This window comes from Musa acuminata, chromosome BXJ1-1, assembly GCF_036884655.1.
Source record: "Musa acuminata AAA Group cultivar baxijiao chromosome BXJ1-1, Cavendish_Baxijiao_AAA, whole genome shotgun sequence".
Taxonomy (NCBI): Eukaryota; Viridiplantae; Streptophyta; class Magnoliopsida; order Zingiberales; family Musaceae; genus Musa; species Musa acuminata.
The window spans coordinates 4,572,529-4,597,551 of record NC_088327.1 but is presented as its reverse complement, the minus strand read 5'-3'; the positions used below and the strand labels follow the sequence as shown (position 1 = coordinate 4,597,551).

General features: G+C 46.9%; 1 protein-coding gene and 1 non-coding gene across 4 annotated transcripts in view; both read left to right on the top strand.

The window, feature by feature from the left end:
- LOC135618010 (uncharacterized) overlaps nucleotides 1-23,352 on the top strand; it is a 62,111-nt gene extending 38,759 nt beyond the window's left edge. For 2 of the 3 annotated variants that reach the window (XM_065118984.1, XM_065118934.1), the window contains exons 8-16: nucleotides 18,396-18,481; nucleotides 18,639-18,689; nucleotides 19,008-19,055; nucleotides 19,394-19,514; nucleotides 19,604-19,784; nucleotides 22,338-22,475; nucleotides 22,557-22,669; nucleotides 22,748-22,819; nucleotides 22,906-23,352. In XM_065118984.1, coding sequence (XP_064975056.1) covers nucleotides 18,396-18,481; nucleotides 18,639-18,689; nucleotides 19,008-19,055; nucleotides 19,394-19,514; nucleotides 19,604-19,784; nucleotides 22,338-22,475; nucleotides 22,557-22,669; nucleotides 22,748-22,819; nucleotides 22,906-23,024 — 929 coding nt within the window. In that variant the 3' untranslated portion in view covers nucleotides 23,025-23,352. Of the gene's footprint in view, nucleotides 1-18,395; nucleotides 18,482-18,638; nucleotides 18,690-19,007; nucleotides 19,056-19,393; nucleotides 19,515-19,603; nucleotides 19,785-21,959; nucleotides 22,080-22,337; nucleotides 22,476-22,556; nucleotides 22,670-22,747; nucleotides 22,820-22,905 lie in introns of those variants that run through there. The other variant, XR_010488932.1, reaches the window with a different exon arrangement.
- Nucleotides 23,353-24,203: 851 nt separating this feature from the next.
- On the top strand, nucleotides 24,204-24,285 carry TRNAS-GCU (transfer RNA serine (anticodon GCU)). Its single transcript has one exon. It is a non-coding gene; the product is annotated as a tRNA-Ser (tRNA).
- Nucleotides 24,286-25,023: the final 738 nt, after the last annotated feature.

Below are 25,023 nucleotides of genomic sequence, written 5' to 3'. Positions count from 1 at the left end.
GCTGCCTCCGCTCACCAAAATGTCAGCCAGCTCAGACCCCAGGAACCCCCCGGGTGTCACATGGCTGGATGGGGCTTCGGTTATATACCGGGCGTTGAACACTCTTTCGCAAGTTCGCACGTGACCTTTACGGGAACTTGGTGTTGCGTCCGGGACCAGGTGAGCGGCTGTTTGTGGGCTTGCAGCTGTTCGTTCATCCTTGAAAGCCTTGTTTTTCCCCCTCTCCCTCTTTTCTCTTGTGCACACAAGGTGTTCGACGAATTGCTTGTAAAGCTTTCCTTTTCGCGAGACTTCGGGACTTGTCCGTTGCTCGTTCTTTCGATCTAACTCTCTTTCTCTTTTACAGGTCCTTCGGGACCTGCGAGAGGTTACAAAGTGGGCTGATCCTTGCGGAGCAAGATCGCAAGGGCGAAGCGCGACTTAGGCAACGCAAGCTAAGTTCGCGTCTTTGCCGCAAGAGTGACTCGCGACTTAGGCAACGCAAGCTAAGTTCGCGTCTTTGGCCGCAAGGGTGCCGCACGCCTTAGGCAATTCCAGCTAAGGTCGTGACATTGTGGTATCAGAGCGGGCAAGCTCTTCGATCGAACAGCGAACGAACTTCGCAATTTCGCCATGGCAAAGCATCGTGGCGAATCAAGCAAGACGGGGCAAGCCGGACCCTTGCCCCAAGCAGCCGCAGGTGGGCTGCATGTGCACACTCGCTCGCATGCTGTTGGAGCCGCTCATGAGGATCGCGGCAGCGAACAGGATGAGCGAGAAGTTGGCAACTCTCCGCGAGCGGAGGAAGCGCAATCTGGTGCACTAACTGGGAAAAAGAGTCGTAAGGAGAGACTCACGACGGCGGAAACCCGCCTGGATGTTCTGGAAGCGAGCATGGAGGAGCTCTACCATGGCCAACAAAGACTTGTTGGGGTAGAGAGCTCGCAAGAGGAAGCGGAGTCTAGGATCGACAAGGTCGAGGCCCTAGTCGATCGACTGTCTGATGACACCAAAGACTCCGTGCAACACTTACAGGATGTTGTGGCGGAACTCACGGCAAAGGTGGCTATGCTCACAAGAACGCTAAATGCGGGAGGAGGCAACACCCGCGTTGCACCGCCACAAAATTTGAGGGCACCTGAGCCCTATGGATACGGAGGGGCCAGAGATGCCAAAGAGCTCGAGAACTTTTTGTTCGACATGGAGCAATACTTCCGTGCTACGAGGCCCGATTCTGAAGATACCAAAGTTTCCATAGCAACAATGTATCTGAATGGAGATGCGAAACTTTGGTGGCGAACTCGTTGGGAGGAGATCCAACAAGGTCGGTGTCGAGTCGACACATGGGAAGACTTGAAGCGGGAGTTGAGAACTCAGTTCCTACCGGAGAACACAGAGTTCGTCGCAAGAAGGAAGTTGAGACAACTCCGCCAAAGTACCACCATCCGAGACTATGTAAAGCAGTTTTCTGCACTGATGCTGGACATACAGGACATGTCCGAGAAGGACAAGTTGTTCAGCTTCCTTGATGGTTTGAAACCATGGGCTCAGCAGGAGCTGAATCGAAGGAATGTTACCGACGTGGTCGGGGCAATCGCAGCTGCAGAAAGGCTCACCGACTTTGTCTCCTCTGAAGACCCAGCGAGAAGGAAACAATCTTCAAGCAATCGCCCTTCAAAACATTCTCGAGGGAAGGAGCTCGGGGGCGAACAGAAGAAGAAGAGCTCCCACAAAGGGCCGAACCCAAAAGGCAAGGCCTCAAAACCTGGAGGATGCTTCTTGTGCGGAGGACCGCACATGGTAAGGGAGTGCCCACAGAAGCAGGCACTCAACGCTTTGACAGCTTCCATCCACCCTCCCCGATCGGACAAGGGCAAAGCTGTTGCTCTTAGTTCGAGCAGTTCAGAATCCAGCAGCGACGATGAGGAGTCGCAAGGACCCCGAATGGGAGCAATGCGTCTGTTGAACGCTATGCGGGGTCAAGTGGGGGAGAACATGAAGACGAAGGCACAAAAAGCAGGAAGCAGCGAGCTAATGTATGTGGACATTAAGCTAAATGGCCAAACGACCCGTGCAATGGTGGATACGGGCGCTACCCACAACTTCATAGCCGATCGCGAAGCACAGCGACTTGGGTTGACATTGGAGAAGAGCCCAAGCCGAATGAAGGCGGTGAACTCGGAGGCCAGGCGAATCTCCGGGTTGGCGAAGGGTGTTCCTATCAAAATCGGGACTTGGAGCGGTAACACCAACATGATGGTCGTGCCACTGGACGACTTCCAAGTGATTCTTGGAATGGAGTTTATGCATGCGGCGAAGTTGGTGCCGATGCCGTTCTTAAACTCCCTATGTATGATGGGAGGAGATGACCCCTGCGTGGTTCCCGTCTCTCGGAGAGGAACCAAGGAGCCCCAACATATTTCGGCATTACAATTGAAGAAAGGGGTGCGAAAGGGCGAACTGACATTCGTGGCTGCTATGAAACTAGAGCCACTCAACGAAGAAGCCATTCAAGAACCTGCTGTGGTGGCGAACGTCCTGAAGGAGTTCAAAGACGTTATGCCACCCGAGTTGCCGAAGACTCTTCCACCACGCAGAGGCGTGGATCACAGTATCGAGCTGGAGCCAGGAGTGAAGCCTCCAGCGAGACCACCCTACCGCATGCCCCCGCCAGAGTTGGCAGAACTCAGGAAGCAGTTAGGTGAACTGCTAAGCGGTGGTCTCATCCGCAGCTCAAAAGCACCTTTCGGAGCTCCAGTTCTCTTTCAGAAGAAACAAGATGGGAGCCTCCGATTATGCGTCGACTATCGAGCCCTCAACAAAGTAACAGTGAAGAACAAGTATCCCATCCTGCTCATCGCGGACTTGTTCGACCAACTGGGCAAGGCCAAGTATTTCTCAAAACTCGACCTTCGGTCGGGGTATTGGCAGGTGCGCATTGCTGAAGGCGACGAAGCGAAGACTACCTGCGTGACCAGGTATGGAGCGTTTGAGTTCTTGGTGATGCCTTTCGGCTTAACCAACGCTCCAGCCACATTCTGTACTCTCATGAACCAACTATTCAAGGAGTATTTGGATAAGTTCGTGATCGTCTACTTGGACGATATCGTCGTCTACAGCCAAACGCTCGAGGAGCACGTCAAGCACCTTCGGACGATTTTCAAGGTTCTCAGGGAGAACACTTTGTTCGTAAAAAGGGAGAAATGCTACTTTGCTCAAACTGAGATCCTATTCTTAGGGCATCGAATCGGTGATGGCTCCATTCGGATGGACAAGTCGAAGGTGCAAGCAGTTGCGGAATGGCGAACTCCAAAGAAGGTGCCAGAGTTGAGATCCTTCCTTGGATTCGTCAACTACTATCGACGCTTCATTTCAGGATATTCGAAGCGGGCAACCCCACTGACGGAGTTGCTGAAGAAGGAGCAGCCTTGGAAGTGGTCTGACAAATGTGAGATAGCATTCCAAGATCTGAAGGCTGCTGTTCTGGAAGAACCAGCGTTCAAATTGCCAAACTATGGAGAGCCCTTTGAAGTCCATACAGATGCTTCGGACTTTGCTATTGGTGGAGTACTCATACAAGAAGGTCATCCGGTGGCCTACGAGAGCCGCAAACTCAACGAGACCGAGAGGCGGTATCCAGTGCATGAGAAGGAGATGACAGCGGTGATCCACTGCCTACAAGTTTGGCGACACTACCTCCTCGGGTCGCGATTTGTGCTGAGGACAGACAACATCGCCCTGAGTTATTTCCAAACTCAGAAGAAGCTCTCCCCAAAGCAAGCACGGTGGCAGGACTTCCTGGCTGAATTTGATATGGCAATGGAATACAAGCCCGGGAAGGCGAATGTCGTGGCCGATGCGCTGAGTCGAAAGGTGGAGTGCGTGAATGCTGCACAACTGGAGGGCAGAGGCCAAACAAGTCAGTTACATTCCAACTTCCTTTCTCGAATCAGAGATGGACTGTATAGTGATCCCCAGGCAGTTATCCTGATGCAGCTCATCAAAGAAGGCAAGGCACGACGATTTTGGGTCCAGGAGGGACTTGTTTACACAAAAGGGAATAGAGTTTATGTTCCCCGAGTGGACAATTTAAGGCGTGAACTCTTAAAAGAGTGTCACGATTCCCTTTGGGCTGGACATCCCGGCATTCACAGAACATTGGCTCTCGTGGAGAGGGCCTTCTACTGGCCAAAGATGGGGATTGATGTGGAGGAGTATGTTCGAACATGCCTTACTTGCCAACAAGACAAGGTGGAGCAACGGAAGCCGGTGGGACTTTTGGAGCCGTTGCCTGTACCAGAAAGGCCATGGGAGAGCATTTCCTTAGACTTCATATCAAGCTTGCCGCCTGTAGGGGGACTTGGATCGATACTTGTGGTGGTCGATCGGTTTTCAAAGTATGCAACTTTCATTGCTGCTCCCCTACACTGTTCAGCTGAAGAGGCGGCCAGACTGATGATGAAGGGTGTAGTGAAGTATTGGGGAGTCCCACACAATATTGTTAGTGATCGAGACGCTCGGTTCCTGGGACGATTCTGGACCGAGCTATTCAAATTGTTGGGGTCAAAGTTATACTTCTCTACAAGCCTCCACCCCCAGACGGATGGTCAGACTGAAAGAATAAATTCGCTCTTAGAGCAGTATCTCCGGCACTACGTGAGTGCCAATCAACGAGATTGGGTGAAGCTGTTGGACATCGCCCAATTCTCCTACAACTTGCAGCGGAGCTCTGCATCCAACAAGAGCCCCTTCGAAATTATCACAGGACAACAACCGTCGACTCCGCACACTATGGCAATTGGTTATACTGGGAGTAGTCCATCAGCCTACCATTTCGCAAAGGAGTGGCATCGAAATGCCGATATTGCGCGGGCTTACTTGGAGAAGGCGGCAAAACGGATGAAGAAGTGGGCAGACTTGGGAAGGCGACCACAAGAGTTCAAAGTTGGCGATTTGGTGTTGGTAAAGCTCCAACCAGCATCACTCCAATTCTTCAGGAAAAGAGTCCACAAAGGATTGGTGCGTAAGTATGAAGGGCCCTTCCCAATTATCAGCAGAGTAGGCAATGTTTCTTACAAGTTGTAGCTGCCGGCGTGGTTCAAAATTCACAACGTTCTTCACGCCAGCAACCTGAAGGCCTACCATTCGGATCCGCAAGATGCTTCTCGAAGTATTCCAACTCGGCTACCTCCCATCACAGCCTCCTACGAGAAGCGAGTGGAAACCATTCTGGCTGATCGCAAGATAAAGCTACCCAACGGAGCGGAGCAGACAGAGTACTTGGTGAAGTGGCGAAAGCTTCCCCGAACTGAAGCCAGTTGGGAGCCTGAAGACGCCCTGCGACATGAAGAAGAAGTCATCAACAACTACCAACAAGCGTCGACGAGGGCGTCGACAGTTTAAGTGGGGGAGAATGTCACGAACGGTCGTCGCGCACCCGCAACAACTCCGTTCAACGAACCGTTCGTCGCTCACACCCGCATGTACAGCTGCTTGACAGCATGTTTTCTTATGGTTTTGGGTCATTTTGCTTGTAAATATGTAAGTTCGAACAAGCTGCAGCGTTGCAAAGCGACCGTTCACCGAACCGAGCAAAACAGCCCCAAAACAGCCCAAAACGGCTCCGTTTTCGCGTGCCGCGGGAGGTGAGCGGAGTGCTGCCTCCGCTCACCAAAATGTCAGCCAGCTCAGACCCCAGGAACCCCCCGGGTGTCACATGGCTGGATGGGGCTTCGGTTATATACCGGGCGTTGAACACTCTTTCGCAAGTTCGCACGTGACCTTTACGGGAACTTGGTGTTGCGTCCGGGACCAGGTGAGCGGCTGTTTGTGGGCTTGCAGCTGTTCGTTCATCCTTGAAAGCCTTGTTTTTCCCCCTCTCCCTCTTTTCTCTTGTGCACACAAGGTGTTCGACGAATTGCTTGTAAAGCTTTCCTTTTCGCGAGACTTCGGGACTTGTCCGTTGCTCGTTCTTTCGATCTAACTCTCTTTCTCTTTTACAGGTCCTTCGGGACCTGCGAGAGGTTACAAAGTGGGCTGATCCTTGCGGAGCAAGATCGCAAGGGCGAAGCGCGACTTAGGCAACGCAAGCTAAGTTCGCGTCTTTGCCGCAAGAGTGACTCGCGACTTAGGCAACGCAAGCTAAGTTCGCGTCTTTGGCCGCAAGGGTGCCGCACGCCTTAGGCAATTCCAGCTAAGGTCGTGACATTGTGGTATCAGAGCGGGCAAGCTCTTCGATCGAACAGCGAACGAACTTCGCAATTTCGCCATGGCAAAGCATCGTGGCGAATCAAGCAAGACGGGGCAAGCCGGACCCTTGCCCCAAGCAGCCGCAGGTGGGCTGCATGTGCACACTCGCTCGCATGCTGTTGGAGCCGCTCATGAGGATCGCGGCAGCGAACAGGATGAGCGAGAAGTTGGCAACTCTCCGCGAGCGGAGGAAGCGCAATCTGGTGCACTAACTGGGAAAAAGAGTCGTAAGGAGAGACTCACGACGGCGGAAACCCGCCTGGATGTTCTGGAAGCGAGCATGGAGGAGCTCTACCATGGCCAACAAAGACTTGTTGGGGTAGAGAGCTCGCAAGAGGAAGCGGAGTCTAGGATCGACAAGGTCGAGGCCCTAGTCGATCGACTGTCTGATGACACCAAAGACTCCGTGCAACACTTACAGGATGTTGTGGCGGAACTCACGGCAAAGGTGGCTATGCTCACAAGAACGCTAAATGCGGGAGGAGGCAACACCCGCGTTGCACCGCCACAAAATTTGAGGGCACCTGAGCCCCATGGATACGGAGGGGCCAGAGATGCCAAAGAGCTCGAGAACTTTTTGTTCGACATGGAGCAATACTTCCGTGCTACGAGGCCCGATTCTGAAGATACCAAAGTTTCCATAGCAACAATGTATCTGAATGGAGATGCGAAACTTTGGTGGCGAACTCGTTGGGAGGAGATCCAACAAGGTCGGTGTCGAGTCGACACATGGGAAGACTTGAAGCGGGAGTTGAGAACTCAGTTCCTACCGGAGAACACAGAGTTCGTCGCAAGAAGGAAGTTGAGACAACTCCGCCAAAGTACCACCATCCGAGACTATGTAAAGCAGTTTTCTGCACTGATGCTGGACATACAGGACATGTCCGAGAAGGACAAGTTGTTCAGCTTCCTTGATGGTTTGAAACCATGGGCTCAGCAGGAGCTGAATCGAAGGAATGTTACCGACGTGGTCGGGGCAATCGCAGCTGCAGAAAGGCTCACCGACTTTGTCTCCTCTGAAGACCCAGCGAGAAGGAAACAATCTTCAAGCAATCGCCCTTCAAAACATTCTCGAGGGAAGGAGCTCGGGGGCGAACAGAAGAAGAAGAGCTCCCACAAAGGGCCGAACCCAAAAGGCAAGGCCTCAAAACCTGGAGGATGCTTCTTGTGCGGAGGACCGCACATGGTAAGGGAGTGCCCACAGAAGCAGGCACTCAACGCTTTGACAGCTTCCATCCACCCTCCCCGATCGGACAAGGGCAAAGCTGTTGCTCTTAGTTCGAGCAGTTCAGAATCCAGCAGCGATGATGAGGAGTCGCAAGGACCCCGAATGGGAGCAATGCGTCTGTTGAACGCTATGCGGGGTCAAGTGGGGGAGAACATGAAGACGAAGGCACAAAAAGCAGGAAGCAGCGAGCTAATGTATGTGGACATTAAGCTAAATGGCCAAACGACCCGTGCAATGGTGGATACGGGCGCTACCCACAACTTCATAGCCGATCGCGAAGCACAGCGACTTGGGTTGACATTGGAGAAGAGCCCAAGCCGAATGAAGGCGGTGAACTCGGAGGCCAGGCGAATCTCCGGGTTGGCGAAGGGTGTTCCTATCAAAATCGGGACTTGGAGCGGTAACACCAACATGATGGTCGTGCCACTGGACGACTTCCAAGTGATTCTTGGAATGGAGTTTATGCATGCGGCGAAGTTGGTGCCGATGCCGTTCTTAAACTCCCTATGTATGATGGGAGGAGATGACCCCTGCGTGGTTCCCGTCTCTCGGAGAGGAACCAAGGAGCCCCAACATATTTCGGCATTACAATTGAAGAAAGGGGTGCGAAAGGGCGAACTGACATTCGTGGCTGCTATGAAACTAGAGCCACTCAACGAAGAAGCCATTCAAGAACCTGCTGTGGTGGCGAACGTCCTGAAGGAGTTCAAAGACGTTATGCCACCCGAGTTGCCGAAGACTCTTCCACCACGCAGAGGCGTGGATCACAGTATCGAGCTGGAGCCAGGAGTGAAGCCTCCAGCGAGACCACCCTACCGCATGCCCCCGCCAGAGTTGGCAGAACTCAGGAAGCAGTTAGGTGAACTGCTAAGCGGTGGTCTCATCCGCAGCTCAAAAGCACCTTTCGGAGCTCCAGTTCTCTTTCAGAAGAAACAAGATGGGAGCCTCCGATTATGCGTCGACTATCGAGCCCTCAACAAAGTAACAGTGAAGAACAAGTATCCCATCCTGCTCATCGCGGACTTGTTCGACCAACTGGGCAAGGCCAAGTATTTCTCAAAACTCGACCTTCGGTCGGGGTATTGGCAGGTGCGCATTGCTGAAGGCGACGAAGCGAAGACTACCTGCGTGACCAGGTATGGAGCGTTTGAGTTCTTGGTGATGCCTTTCGGCTTAACCAACGCTCCAGCCACATTCTGTACTCTCATGAACCAACTATTCAAGGAGTATTTGGATAAGTTCGTGATCGTCTACTTGGACGATATCGTCGTCTACAGCCAAACGCTCGAGGAGCACGTCAAGCACCTTCGGACGATTTTCAAGGTTCTCAGGGAGAACACTTTGTTCGTAAAAAGGGAGAAATGCTACTTTGCTCAAACTGAGATCCTATTCTTAGGGCATCGAATCGGTGATGGCTCCATTCGGATGGACAAGTCGAAGGTGCAAGCAGTTGCGGAATGGCGAACTCCAAAGAAGGTGCCAGAGTTGAGATCCTTCCTTGGATTCGTCAACTACTATCGACGCTTCATTTCAGGATATTCGAAGCGGGCAACCCCACTGACGGAGTTGCTGAAGAAGGAGCAGCCTTGGAAGTGGTCTGACAAATGTGAGATAGCATTCCAAGATCTGAAGGCTGCTGTTCTGGAAGAACCAGCGCTCAAATTGCCAAACTATGGAGAGCCCTTTGAAGTCCATACAGATGCTTCGGACTTTGCTATTGGTGGAGTACTCATACAAGAAGGTCATCCGGTGGCCTACGAGAGCCGCAAACTCAACGAGACCGAGAGGCGGTATCCAGTGCATGAGAAGGAGATGACAGCGGTGATCCACTGCCTACAAGTTTGGCGACACTACCTCCTCGGGTCGCGATTTGTGCTGAGGACAGACAACATCGCCCTGAGTTATTTCCAAACTCAGAAGAAGCTCTCCCCAAAGCAAGCACGGTGGCAGGACTTCCTGGCTGAATTTGATATGGCAATGGAATACAAGCCCGGGAAGGCGAATGTCGTGGCCGATGCGCTGAGTCGAAAGGTGGAGTGCGTGAATGCTGCACAACTGGAGGGCAGAGGCCAAACAAGTCAGTTACATTCCAACTTCCTTTCTCGAATCAGAGATGGACTGTATAGTGATCCCCAGGCAGTTATCCTGATGCAGCTCATCAAAGAAGGCAAGGCACGACGATTTTGGGTCCAGGAGGGACTTGTTTACACAAAAGGGAATAGAGTTTATGTTCCCCGAGTGGACAATTTAAGGCGTGAACTCTTAAAAGAGTGTCACGATTCCCTTTGGGCTGGACATCCCGGCATTCACAGAACATTGGCTCTCGTGGAGAGGGCCTTCTACTGGCCAAAGATGGGGATTGATGTGGAGGAGTATGTTCGAACATGCCTTACTTGCCAACAAGACAAGGTGGAGCAACGGAAGCCGGTGGGACTTTTGGAGCCGTTGCCTGTACCAGAAAGGCCATGGGAGAGCATTTCCTTAGACTTCATATCAAGCTTGCCGCCTGTAGGGGGACTTGGATCGATACTTGTGGTGGTCGATCGGTTTTCAAAGTATGCAACTTTCATTGCTGCTCCCCTACACTGTTCAGCTGAAGAGGCGGCCAGACTGATGATGAAGGGTGTAGTGAAGTATTGGGGAGTCCCACACAATATTGTTAGTGATCGAGACGCTCGGTTCCTGGGACGATTCTGGACCGAGCTATTCAAATTGTTGGGGTCAAAGTTATACTTCTCTACAAGCCTCCACCCCCAGACGGATGGTCAGACTGAAAGAATAAATTCGCTCTTAGAGCAGTATCTCCGGCACTACGTGAGTGCCAATCAACGAGATTGGGTGAAGCTGTTGGACATCGCCCAATTCTCCTACAACTTGCAGCGGAGCTCTGCATCCAACAAGAGCCCCTTCGAAATTATCACAGGACAACAACCGTCGACTCCGCACACTATGGCAATTGGTTATACTGGGAGTAGTCCATCAGCCTACCATTTCGCAAAGGAGTGGCATCGAAATGCCGATATTGCGCGGGCTTACTTGGAGAAGGCGGCAAAACGGATGAAGAAGTGGGCAGACTTGGGAAGGCGACCACAAGAGTTCAAAGTTGGCGATTTGGTGTTGGTAAAGCTCCAACCAGCATCACTCCAATTCTTCAGGAAAAGAGTCCACAAAGGATTGGTGCGTAAGTATGAAGGGCCCTTCCCAATTATCAGCAGAGTAGGCAATGTTTCTTACAAGTTGTAGCTGCCGGCGTGGTTCAAAATTCACAACGTTCTTCACGCCAGCAACCTGAAGGCCTACCATTCGGATCCGCAAGATGCTTCTCGAAGTATTCCAACTCGGCTACCTCCCATCACAGCCTCCTACGAGAAGCGAGTGGAAACCATTCTGGCTGATCGCAAGATAAAGCTACCCAACGGAGCGGAGCAGACAGAGTACTTGGTGAAGTGGCGAAAGCTTCCCCGAACTGAAGCCAGTTGGGAGCCTGAAGACGCCCTGCGACATGAAGAAGAAGTCATCAACAACTACCAACAAGCGTCGACGAGGGCGTCGACAGTTTAAGTGGGGGAGAATGTCACGAACGGTCGTCGCGCACCCGCAACAACTCCGTTCAACGAACCGTTCGTCGCTCACACCCGCATGTACAGCTGCTTGACAGCATGTTTTCTTATGGTTTTGGGTCATTTTGCTTGTAAATATGTAAGTTCGAACAAGCTGCAGCGTTGCAAAGCGACCGTTCACCGAACCGAGCAAAACAGCCCCAAAACAGCCCAAAACGGCTCCGTTTTCGCGTGCCGCGGGAGGTGAGCGGAGTGCTGCCTCCGCTCACCAAAATGTCAGCCAGCTCAGACCCCAGGAACCCCCCGGGTGTCACATGGCTGGATGGGGCTTCGGTTATATACCGGGCGTTGAACACTCTTTCGCAAGTTCGCACGTGACCTTTACGGGAACTTGGTGTTGCGTCCGGGACCAGGTGAGCGGCTGTTTGTGGGCTTGCAGCTGTTCGTTCATCCTTGAAAGCCTTGTTTTTCCCCCTCTCCCTCTTTTCTCTTGTGCACACAAGGTGTTCGACGAATTGCTTGTAAAGCTTTCCTTTTCGCGAGACTTCGGGACTTGTCCGTTGCTCGTTCTTTCGATCTAACTCTCTTTCTCTTTTACAGGTCCTTCGGGACCTGCGAGAGGTTACAAAGTGGGCTGATCCTTGCGGAGCAAGATCGCAAGGGCGAAGCGCGACTTAGGCAACGCAAGCTAAGTTCGCGTCTTTGCCGCAAGAGTGACTCGCGACTTAGGCAACGCAAGCTAAGTTCGCGTCTTTGGCCGCAAGGGTGCCGCACGCCTTAGGCAATTCCAGCTAAGGTCGTGACATTGTGGTATCAGAGCGGGCAAGCTCTTCGATCGAACAGCGAACGAACTTCGCAATTTCGCCATGGCAAAGCATCGTGGCGAATCAAGCAAGACGGGGCAAGCCGGACCCTTGCCCCAAGCAGCCGCAGGTGGGCTGCATGTGCACACTCGCTCGCATGCTGTTGGAGCCGCTCACGAGGATCGCGGCAGCGAACAGGATGAGCGAGAAGTTGGCAACTCTCCGCGAGCGGAGGAAGCGCAATCTGGTGCACTAACTGGGAAAAAGAGTCGTAAGGAGAGACTCACGACGGCGGAAACCCGCCTGGATGTTCTGGAAGCGAGCATGGAGGAGCTCTACCATGGCCAACAAAGACTTGTTGGGGTAGAGAGCTCGCAAGAGGAAGCGGAGTCTAGGATCGACAAGGTCGAGGCCCTAGTCGATCGACTGTCTGATGACACCAAAGACTCCGTGCAACACTTACAGGATGTTGTGGCGGAACTCACGGCAAAGGTGGCTATGCTCACAAGAACGCTAAATGCGGGAGGAGGCAACACCCGCGTTGCACCGCCACAAAATTTGAGGGCACCTGAGCCCCATGGATACGGAGGGGCCAGAGATGCCAAAGAGCTCGAGAACTTTTTGTTCGACATGGAGCAATACTTCCGTGCTACGAGGCCCGATTCTGAAGATACCAAAGTTTCCATAGCAACAATGTATCTGAATGGAGATGCGAAACTTTGGTGGCGAACTCGTTGGGAGGAGATCCAACAAGGTCGGTGTCGAGTCGACACATGGGAAGACTTGAAGCGGGAGTTGAGAACTCAGTTCCTACCGGAGAACACAGAGTTCGTCGCAAGAAGGAAGTTGAGACAACTCCGCCAAAGTACCACCATCCGAGACTATGTAAAGCAGTTTTCTGCACTGATGCTGGACATACAGGACATGTCCGAGAAGGACAAGTTGTTCAGCTTCCTTGATGGTTTGAAACCATGGGCTCAGCAGGAGCTGAATCGAAGGAATGTTACCGACGTGGTCGGGGCAATCGCAGCTGCAGAAAGGCTCACCGACTTTGTCTCCTCTGAAGACCCAGCGAGAAGGAAACAATCTTCAAGCAATCGCCCTTCAAAACATTCTCGAGGGAAGGAGCTCGGGGGCGAACAGAAGAAGAAGAGCTCCCACAAAGGGCCGAACCCAAAAGGCAAGGCCTCAAAACCTGGAGGATGCTTCTTGTGCGGAGGACCGCACATGGTAAGGGAGTGCCCACAGAAGCAGGCACTCAACGCTTTGACAGCTTCCATCCACCCTCCCCGATCGGACAAGGGCAAAGCTGTTGCTCTTAGTTCGAGCAGTTCAGAATCCAGCAGCGACGATGAGGAGTCGCAAGGACCCCGAATGGGAGCAATGCGTCTGTTGAACGCTATGCGGGGTCAAGTGGGGGAGAACATGAAGACGAAGGCACAAAAAGCAGGAAGCAGCGAGCTAATGTATGTGGACATTAAGCTAAATGGCCAAACGACCCGTGCAATGGTGGATACGGGCGCTACCCACAACTTCATAGCCGATCGCGAAGCACAGCGACTTGGGTTGACATTGGAGAAGAGCCCAAGCCGAATGAAGGCGGTGAACTCGGAGGCCAGGCGAATCTCCGGGTTGGCGAAGGGTGTTCCTATCAAAATCGGGACTTGGAGCGGTAACACCAACATGATGGTCGTGCCACTGGACGACTTCCAAGTGATTCTTGGAATGGAGTTTATGCATGCGGCGAAGTTGGTGCCGATGCCGTTCTTAAACTCCCTATGTATGATGGGAGGAGATGACCCCTGCGTGGTTCCCGTCTCTCGGAGAGGAACCAAGGAGCCCCAACATATTTCGGCATTACAATTGAAGAAAGGGGTGCGAAAGGGCGAACTGACATTCGTGGCTGCTATGAAACTAGAGCCACTCAACGAAGAAGCCATTCAAGAACCTGCTGTGGTGGCGAACGTCCTGAAGGAGTTCAAAGACGTTATGCCACCCGAGTTGCCGAAGACTCTTCCACCACGCAGAGGCGTGGATCACAGTATCGAGCTGGAGCCAGGAGTGAAGCCTCCAGCGAGACCACCCTACCGCATGCCCCCGCCAGAGTTGGCAGAACTCAGGAAGCAGTTAGGTGAACTGCTAAGCGGTGGTCTCATCCGCAGCTCAAAAGCACCTTTCGGAGCTCCAGTTCTCTTTCAGAAGAAACAAGATGGGAGCCTCCGATTATGCGTCGACTATCGAGCCCTCAACAAAGTAACAGTGAAGAACAAGTATCCCATCCTGCTCATCGCGGACTTGTTCGACCAACTGGGCAAGGCCAAGTATTTCTCAAAACTCGACCTTCGGTCGGGGTATTGGCAGGTGCGCATTGCTGAAGGCGACGAAGCGAAGACTACCTGCGTGACCAGGTATGGAGCGTTTGAGTTCTTGGTGATGCCTTTCGGCTTAACCAACGCTCCAGCCACATTCTGTACTCTCATGAACCAACTATTCAAGGAGTATTTGGATAAGTTCGTGATCGTCTACTTGGACGATATCGTCGTCTACAGCCAAACGCTCGAGGAGCACGTCAAGCACCTTCGGACGATTTTCAAGGTTCTCAGGGAGAACACTTTGTTCGTAAAAAGGGAGAAATGCTACTTTGCTCAAACTGAGATCCTATTCTTAGGGCATCGAATCGGTGATGGCTCCATTCGGATGGACAAGTCGAAGGTGCAAGCAGTTGCGGAATGGCGAACTCCAAAGAAGGTGCCAGAGTTGAGATCCTTCCTTGGATTCGTCAACTACTATCGACGCTTCATTTCAGGATATTCGAAGCGGGCAACCCCACTGACGGAGTTGCTGAAGAAGGAGCAGCCTTGGAAGTGGTCTGACAAATGTGAGATAGCATTCCAAGATCTGAAGGCTGCTGTTATGGAAGAACCAGCGCTCAAATTGCCAAACTATGGAGAGCCCTTTGAAGTCCATACAGATGCTTCGGACTTTGCTATTGGTGGAGTACTCATACAAGAAGGTCATCCGGTGGCCTACGAGAGCCGCAAACTCAACGAGACCGAGAGGCGGTATCCAGTGCATGAGAAGGAGATGACAGCGGTGATCCACTGCCTACAAGTTTGGCGACACTACCTCCTCGGGTCGCGATTTGTGCTGAGGACAGACAACATCGCCCTGAGTTATTTCCAAACTCAGAAGAAGCTCTCCCCAAAGCAAGCACGGTGGCAGGACTTCCTGGCTGAATTTGATATGGCAATGGAATACAAGCCCGGGAAGGCGAATGTCGTGGCCGATGCGCTGAGTCGAAAGGTGGAGTGCGTGAATGCTGCACAACTGGAGGGCAGAGGCCAAACAAGTCAGTTACATTCCAACTTCCTTTCTCGAATCAGAGATGGACTGTATAGTGATCCCCAGGCAGTTATCCTGATGCAGCTCATCAAAGAAGGCAAGGCACGACGATTTTGGGTCCAGGAGGGACTTGTTTACACAAAAGGGAATAGAGTTTATGTTCCCCGAGTGGACAATTTAAGGCGTGAACTCTTAAAAGAGTGTCACGATTCCCTTTGGGCTGGACATCCCGGCATTCACAGAACATTGGCTCTCGTGGAGAGGGCCTTCTACTGGCCAAAGATGGGGATTGATGTGGAGGAGTATGTTCGAACATGCCTTACTTGCCAACAAGACAAGGTGGAGCAACGGAAGCCGGTGGGACTTTTGGAGCCGTTGCCTGTACCAGAAAGGCCATGGGAGAGCATTTCCTTAGACTTCATATCAAGCTTGCCGCCTGTAGGGGGACTTGGATCGATACTTGTGGTGGTCGATCGGTTTTCAAAGTATGCAACTTTCATTGCTGCTCCCCTACACTGTTCAGCTGAAGAGGCGGCCAGACTGATGATGAAGGGTGTAGTGAAGTATTGGGGAGTCCCACACAATATTGTTAGTGATCGAGACGCTCGGTTCCTGGGACGATTCTGGACCGAGCTATTCAAATTGTTGGGGTCAAAGTTATACTTCTCTACAAGCCTCCACCCCCAGACGGATGGTCAGACTGAAAGAATAAATTCGCTCTTAGAGCAGTATCTCTGGCACTACGTGAGTGCCAATCAACGAGATTGGGTGAAGCTGTTGGACATCGCCCAATTCTCCTACAACTTGCAGCGGAGCTCTGCATCCAACAAGAGCCCCTTCGAAATTATCACAGGACAACAACCGTCGACTCCGCACACTATGGCAATTGGTTATACTGGGAGTAGTCCATCAGCCTACCATTTCGCAAAGGAGTGGCATCGAAATGCCGATATTGCGCGGGCTTACTTGGAGAAGGCGGCAAAACGGATGAAGAAGTGGGCAGACTTGGGAAAGCGACCACAAGAGTTCAAAGTTGGCGATTTGGTGTTGGTAAAGCTCCAACCAGCATCACTCCAATTCTTCAGGAAAAGAGTCCACAAAGGATTGGTGCGTAAGTATGAAGGGCCCTTCCCAATTATCAGCAGAGTAGGCAATGTTTCTTACAAGTTGTAGCTGCCGGCGTGGTTCAAAATTCACAACATTCTTCACGCCAGCAACCTGAAGGCCTACCATTCGGATCCGCAAGATGCTTCTCGAAGTATTCCAACTCGGCTACCTCCCATCACAGCCTCCTACGAGAAGCGAGTGGAAACCATTCTGGCTGATCGCAAGATAAAGCTACCCAACGGAGCGGAGCAGACAGAGTACTTGGTGAAGTGGCGAAAGCTTCCCCGAACTGAAGCCAGTTGGGAGCCTGAAGACGCCCTGCGACATGAAGAAGAAGTCATCAACAACTACCAACAAGCGTCGACGAGGGCGTCGACAGTTTAAGTGGGGGAGAATGTCACGAACGGTCGTCGCGCACCCGCAACAACTCCGTTCAACGAACCGTTCGTCGCTCACACCCGCATGTACAGCTGCTTGACAGCATGTTTTCTTATGGTTTTGGGTCATTTTGCTTGTAAATATGTAAGTTCGAACAAGCTGCAGCGTTGCAAAGCGACCGTTCACCGAACCGAGCAAAACAGCCCCAAAACAGCCCAAAACGGCTCCGTTTTCGCGTGCCGCGGGAGGTGAGCGGAGTGCTGCCTCCGCTCACCAAAATGTCAGCCAGCTCAGACCCCAGGAACCCCCCGGGTGTCACATGGCTGGATGGGGCTTCGGTTATATACCGGGCGTTGAACACTCTTTCGCAAGTTCGCACGTGACCTTTACGGGAACTTGGTGTTGCGTCCGGGACCAGGTGAGCGGCTGTTTGTGGGCTTGCAGCTGTTCGTTCATCCTTGAAAGCCTTGTTTTTCCCCCTCTCCCTCTTTTCTCTTGTGCACACAAGGTGTTCGACGAATTGCTTGTAAAGCTTTCCTTTTCGCGAGACTTCGGGACTTGTCCGTTGCTCGTTCTTTCGATCTAACTCTCTTTCTCTTTTACAGGTCCTTCAGGACCTGCGAGAGGTTACAAAGTGGGCTGATCCTTGCGGAGCAAGATCGCAAGGGCGAAGCGCGACTTAGGCAACGCAAGCTAAGTTCGCGTCTTTGCCGCAAGAGTGACTCGCGACTTAGGCAACGCAAGCTAAGTTCGCGTCTTTGGCCGCAAGGGTGCCGCACGCCTTAGGCAATTCCAGCTAAGGTCGTGACAGTAAGGTAATTGATTTTTTTGTCTTAGACAATTATTGATAAGGAAACTCATTGTTCCAAGCCATGCCAACATGTGGCATAATTGACCAAAGCCAGTTTCTCACAATCGTGAAGGCTCAGATCAGGTAAATAAAAAGAAAAAAAATGGCACCTGCAGGAAGTATTTTAGGCCACATCTTATCATCAGTCTATTGTACTCAACAAAATCTTGTGGTAGGAGTTAGTGTCTTGAAGAATATAAAATCACCAGAGATTTTTTTTAACATTTCTTATCATATTTCCTTATCTCAGAGAAAGTAACACAGTACTTAATCATTGGTGTATATTTATCAGAAAATAACAATATGCTTAACAAGACTGAATGCAGGTCTAAACTAAATATTTAGTTTTCAGTTGTTTTGCTTATTCTTTGACATATTTAATATGTTGCTTCTACTGATGTACTTTTTCAACAACATCTAGAATTTTATTGTAGTTCCATTGAATACAAACAGAAAGCCAATGAGGGAAACAAATTAAATTTTTATTCTCTTTCTTTTGAGGCAATTGCATGTATGTGGTTCAAAGTTTATATTTCCATGGTTGAAAATATTAATGTAATGTTAAATTCATGTTGCATGTTAGAGAGGTCCTATAATATTTGTTTTCGTATGACTTATCCATCTATTTTAGTACAACTCCAGGTGGCCAAGTTAGCTAGTTCATATAATTCAAAATATCATTACGGCTATTAAACATACGTTTTTGTCAAGAGGGCACCATATTTATTACATGGGACTTCTTTTAGGATTGAAACTTTATTATGGTGCAATTTTCAATGCATAGTTAAAATAAATAGGTATGGCTTGACCTGCCTAGGTAGCTAGGTAACATAATCTTCAACTTACTAGCCAAAAAAAAAAAGAGGAGTAAAATGACTTGTGTGTTCTTTTGTTCACAGATTTTATTCAAGAGGCAAAGAACTCTGAGAGAGCAGCCAGATATTTCAGGAATAATAAAATTGTCAGAATTCCTGGTGTATTTTGGGTATGCGGCTTGTTAGTTCCCACAACATACCTGTGTTTTGTTAGTAATTATAGACTTGATCCTTTTTTATTTGTTCAGTGAAGTTGTAAGCGTATTAGGATAAATTTAATTTTTTTTATTATGCCAATGAAATATGAATTTGACAGACTTTTCACAGGATTTGACAACAAGCCAGGTTTTAACAATGCAGTTTTGCAGTGGACACAAGGTATGGCTTCTTTACTTCTAGCCATATATAAGATATTGCAACTGTACTTATATCTTCACTTTTTGTTGATAATATGTGAACCATGTTACCTATATTATGTATGTTTTCCTCCAATGGCTTAACTTGTCTTTTAGATTCAAGTCACTGTTTCCTAACTTTGATGTGGAGTAAAGTTAATTGTTCCAGCATACACACTGAGAAGAAAAAAGAAACAGTGTACTCTACTAATCATTGCTATATAAGGGTGCTTGAGGCTATATCTTTTATGCAATTATCTGCTGCATTCCTGTTAGTTTAATGTTGACTAAATTGGTGTAGGTTGATGATGTTGAGTTCATGAGGGATTCAAATATAAATCCACGAGAGGTATGTGTCTTTTTTTAAGATTAACATGTATACATGGGAAGATGGACAATTGGCTCTCTTTCTTATCAACATTTTAGATTTATGTGTGAATCTGTGTTTTAGTCCTGGATAAAAAATATAATTCAAACTACTTGAGGACATAAAAGTCAACCAACGGACTTTTACATATCTTCTTTTAAATGTTATGATGCATTAGTTTCCAGTCCATCATTACTAACTCATATTGTTCTGGTTTTGTGGCTGCCTGCAAATTACAGCCTGCTAGTTGATAGGATTATTTTTATATACAAACTTACTGGTATTCAAAATTTTATGTTGTTGATCACTTGATCTTACAGGTTGCAAAATCTTTAATGGATATCTTTGCTCAGATGATATTTGTTCATGGTTTTGTGCATGGAGATCCCCATCCTGGAAATATACTGGTTTCTCGAGAAGGTCGTACTGGTTTCTCAATTGGTACGGCTGTGATCTTTGTCTCCATTTTAGATTAAGTAGCATGTACAGATTCTATCATTTGGCACGTACTTTCGAGGAAAAAAATGCAGTGCTCTTAGATCATGGGATATACAGAGAATTGGATGAGAGGTTTAGATTGGATTACTGTGAACTATGGAAAGCTCTAATTCTGTTGGACTCAAAGAAAATACAGCTTCTAGGCGAAAAGTTTGGCGTTGGCAAGTACTCAAAGTACTTCCCGGTTATTTTTACTGGGAGAACCATGGAAAGGTGAGGCGTTAATCTTCATTTAGATGTTTGTTACAAATTGGTTGTTTCTTGTAAGCTGTTTTTGAATATCTCCTGGCTGGTATTATTATTTTGGCTGTAAGTGTCTTCATGTGTAGAATTTTTGGTGAATATTTAGGCTTTCTAAATATTGATACCAAGAAAGATTTTTCCTTGCTCCTTTAGACAGGATTTCTGTGATAACCACTTAACCAGGAAATAAGTTATTATCTTCTGTTGAACTTAGAAATAACCATTCAGTAAATTGCTTACTGTAATACAATACATTTGGCTTATCATAATATATTACAAACTGATATTAGAAAGCATGAAACAGGTAAGCATTCGGTAAATCGCTTACTATGATGCAATACATTTGGCTCATCATAATATATTTCAAACTGATATTTGAAAGCATGAAACTCGTGTTGTTTGCTTGCTGCTAAGGAATCGTCTTCATTTGCTTACTAGACAAGTAATTCTTCTTTATCGCCAAGTATTCCTTTGATTGGAATGCACAAGGTACATGTGGTTTTCTGATGTATGACATCTCAATACACAGAATGGTGCACCTGCCTAATTAGAGCTCATGGATGTTATATCTCATGCCAAGATGTGACCAGTTATCTCTTTTCTCTCCCTTTCTAGCTGCACCGGATAGCAATATTGGGCTATGGTGGTGTCCCCCTCCCAAGGGTGATCCTGGTCTAGCTACACTCCACCAAATTGACATCTCTTTTTCTTGTTATTTCTCTCCCTCTTCTTGCTTTTGGATAAGCTGATTTATGGTTGAATCTTGGTTGATCTTCTGGAGGAGACAATGAAATTAGCCAAGTGGTATCTTGATGTGGATTTTATCAGGATCAGCTGATTTAGCAAATTAATGTTAACATCTAATGAGTTGCTTTGCATATGCTTCGATAAGTAGTGGGTTCTTGAATATATTGAGGTGATGGATAAATAATATTCATTCTTTTACCCCATGAAAGTAGCTGAAAAGAATTGAAGTATTTCTATTCTAGGTTTATGCTACAATGATGATAGATTTCGGTCGGTGGATGGTAGTGATGATTTAGATACTACTACCCTTCGGAAACAAGTTATGTTGATGACCTCAGGTATTTATTATCATGAGAGAGACTTTTATTCACCGTCCGTGCATCTCCCACATTGCCATATATTGCGGTGAAGTGGTTAATATTTGTAATTTTTTTTCTTTTTATTGCTTCTCTCTGTAGGTGATTAGGGAGGAACCTAAATTCCTTTCATTGCTTAAGTTATAATGGTCAACATATTTTGCTCAAAAAACACAAATATATAGTGTGCATTTTTGGGTTTCTGTTTGGTGGTGTTTATGTATAGATAGGGAGATTTAAATTACTATGTAAGTATGTATATTAGATATTTAAATGACTTTTATGTTTCATACATGTGTACCAAACAGTCATCATATGCTCGCTCTTGTATTTGAGTTTTATATTCTTTGCTATTTGTCCTTGTTCCCAAATGGACACTTGAGGTACTCTTTATGAGCATATACACTTATTTCATATCATTGCCATTACTTTTGGAAGTGATAGAAATGTGAAGTAAGGATTATTGTCTCAGGAGATTGCACCTGTACCAAGTGATAAGGTATGGTCCAAGCCAAATCCATAGGTGGACCTCCCAGTTTCATGCATAGTTATGCAGTTGCAATTGGAGTAGTTGAAATTTGTCAAATTTGAATGAATTTTATTGAAAATTGTTGGACCTTTGTTCTGGTGTTAAATTCTGTCAGATGTATTGGACCAGTCGAAGGGTAGAATAGTCTGCTAGTCGAAGAATGAAGCTATTATTAGAGAATCTTGATTTAGTTCGAAGTGGTGGCCATCACCAATAGAGGAGAGGATTTTCCCCATTTGTTTCTCCTTTACTCTTTTTTCTGTCCTGCATATCACAACATACTGGTCCTTAATAGCAAACTGTACCTGTTTAACCGGTGACCATTATGTTTGCTGGTAGTTAGAAATAGGCTTATATATGTTTTGATATTAATCTCTTATGTGCAAAAATAGTGTGAATATGCAATGACAGTCTGAATCGCCGAGTTTTTCAATTTAATGCTGTCTTTATTTTATAAGAAGAATGATTTTGCAGCAAGGTAAAGGGTTGAAAATCCATGATTCATAATTGCAGACTTCATGCATTCCTTGACTTTCTTAATTGACTTGATCTAAAGATAGCAAGACACCCATTCAGAAGATACTGGGCGTTTCTGAGGAAATTAGGTTACAGTATAAATAGCATTTCCTGAAGGTCAGAGAACTTATTTCTGTTCATTTATAATTTATTTCATAAGAGAATATTAGTAGCTGTTTTTATTTGTCATGATAAATAACCGTATGTTTTAGTTTGAATTTTTAGACAATAAGATTTTATTTTTCTTTTGTTTTGTCAATGCGACAAGAATTCAGATTTATGAATTTGAGATCGTGGTTATATTTCTTCATTTGCTATTTTGGGTTTGTGTCGTAACTTGTCTTTTTTCCATTTGGTTTTGCACTTTGGTATCAGCAAATCAGCTCTTGGAACACAATTGTCTAATGAAGAGAAAAGACTTTTGAAGCAAGAACTACGCTCGCTGAAGATGGATGATATCTCAGCATTCATGGAATGTTTGCCTTCTGACTTCTTTCCTATCCTTCGAACAGAGTAGGGAACATTTTCTCTGACCTTTTACACATGGTACTATGGGTAGAGGTATCTCAAGCTCCCCACTCATTGTCATTTCAGTGGATTATTGAGGTCCATTCTTGGAAAATTGGGTGCACCAAGACATGTTCGGCTTCTTGCATATGCTAAATATGCTTTATATGGCCTTGAAACACATGAAAATCTTGACCATGGTAAATTTCTCTGTTGTTGCTATAGCTGTGATGTTGCAACTAACAAATGTCCTAACATATAATTTGTTACTTGTTTAGGTTTAACAGCCAGTTCCGTACTCTGTGCATTCAGAGCTAATATGAGCTATTTTTGGTTGAGGATACTTCTTGGTAAATTCGATTTGGTTTTTTAATGTTCTGATGCCTATATACTGGCTTTTGTCTAAGCGACTTTGCTCGTTGTGCCATATTTTCAGAATTCCTGACATTGGTTTCTCAAATAGAAGATGCAAGGCGTTCACTTGCAAATAAATTTAAGAGGATACTGCATAAAGTGGTCAGGTTCTTTTATCAAAGCTCTTTTTTCTTGGTTTAGCGTGATGTGTTGCAGAAAAGAACAAGTCAGCACTGAGGGGTATAACCTTGAAATTCCTGGTCTTTTTTTTTTGTGAGACTACCTCATCAATTTATTCCCCACCATCATGGAGGAATATTAGTTCTGTCACAACTATAGTCAAGAATAAAGATACCTTGTATATGTTTGTTTTTTTTTTTTCTATCAATGCAATGGAAAATATACAACGTTAAGCCCATTCTCCTGTTAAACTTTCTGTTAATTCTTTTATTGTTGCCGATATGGATGATCTGTAACTATTACTATTCCTGACTTCATCAACAAAGTTGCGATTGTTGTTGCGCTTTCATGGATGCGAACACTTTGACTTCGTATAGAAATTATTGTTTCTCTGGATTTGCTTTTTTGTACTGGAAGTTCAATTTAAATGACTGAGTTCTGATTAGAGTATCTGATATCCCTCCTTGTGATTCATCTCCATTAGTTGGCTGTTAATTGAAACTCTTTAACTGATACAACCTTTAGAGAGATGGTAAGTATATGGTGAGTATATTAGATATTCTATGATTGAAGTATTTTTAATTCAAAATATGTAATATCAACCATTGTTAGAAATGACTAATATGAGCTCTGTGAATGGATCTTAACGGGAAAAATATATATAGAGGAGCATGTTTGTTCCTGTATTGTGCTAAACATATGGTTTGAATTGATGTGCCGGTTGCATTGATTTCTGTAACTTGGCGAACAAAGATACAAAGGTTTGTTTTTCTTTAATTATTTCGGGTCATGTTTGTTCTTAATTCTATGTTTTTCGTTCAAGGATTACATACCATCAGTAGAACTTCAACTTTTGACCTTTTCACTATACATTAATTATGCTTCAATTATTAGGAAATCTCTTTGGAGATTTCAAGGTCGGAGGATGTCAATGGGAGGCGGAGTTAATTTCTGTTCGTTTGCCTTCCCACTACAAAATCCTGCCTCAATCTAAAGAGGTGTCCATGAAAAAATATTTCTAAGATAGTGACTTATTTGAATATTTTTATTGTTTGCAATATAGTGAAAATAGTTTCCTTCTGCATTGAAATTTGTATTGCAATATACTAATTCGTGCTATATGAGTCCCATCTGTATATTGCACGAGTTCGTTATGAATCTACTGACTAATTTATGGTGTGATGCCTTCCAAACAACAATGTCGCTTTGGCCGAGTGGTTAAGGCGTGTGCCTGCTAAGTACATGGGGTTTCCCCGCGAGAGTTCGAATCTCTCAGGCGACGCCGTTACTTTTTATGTTTCGTGCCCGTCTTTCTTTTACTCGCTTTATATGACCTTTTTGGTCTCTTTGACGTGCTTTCCTCTCTTTAATTTAATTTATATGATATATTTTTCTTTAATTTTATTCAATTCACGTGTTTTGTTAGTTTATACTTATTTTCGTATCACTTGTATTTCTTCAATTCTATCCAATTTACGTGCTTGGTTTTATCTAAGTTGTATTATACCCGAGCAATGGGTTAATCTATACTTGATGTAACCTCCTCGTATAACCACACGACAAATATATTCGTAGTGTCGCTGAGTTACGTCTGATTTGACATAAAAGTTCCCATTAGCAGAGCATCACGTTACAGGCGGCTCCACCCATACCACAAGATCTTGTAAAAGATCCTAGTCTATAGCACCTGACACATCCCAAAAAATAAAAATAAAAATCGAACGCGCAGTTAGTTATTTTTAGTATCTCGATCTATATATTTTAAAAAATTATATTGACATCTCTATAATTATAAAAATAAAATATCTATGTTCATTTACCATAACAATATCAGTTTTATCAACGAAAATATTAAAACAAAAGATAAAAATATATTATTAATATTGGATAGCGGACGATATCGATGGTGGCGAATGATAACGTTATTGGTGTTGACACCGATGCAGTTATCTAGCCGCCTTCGACAATGATAAGGTCCACTCTCATCGCGATGCCACCCGCCTCTACGAGGAGCATGTCA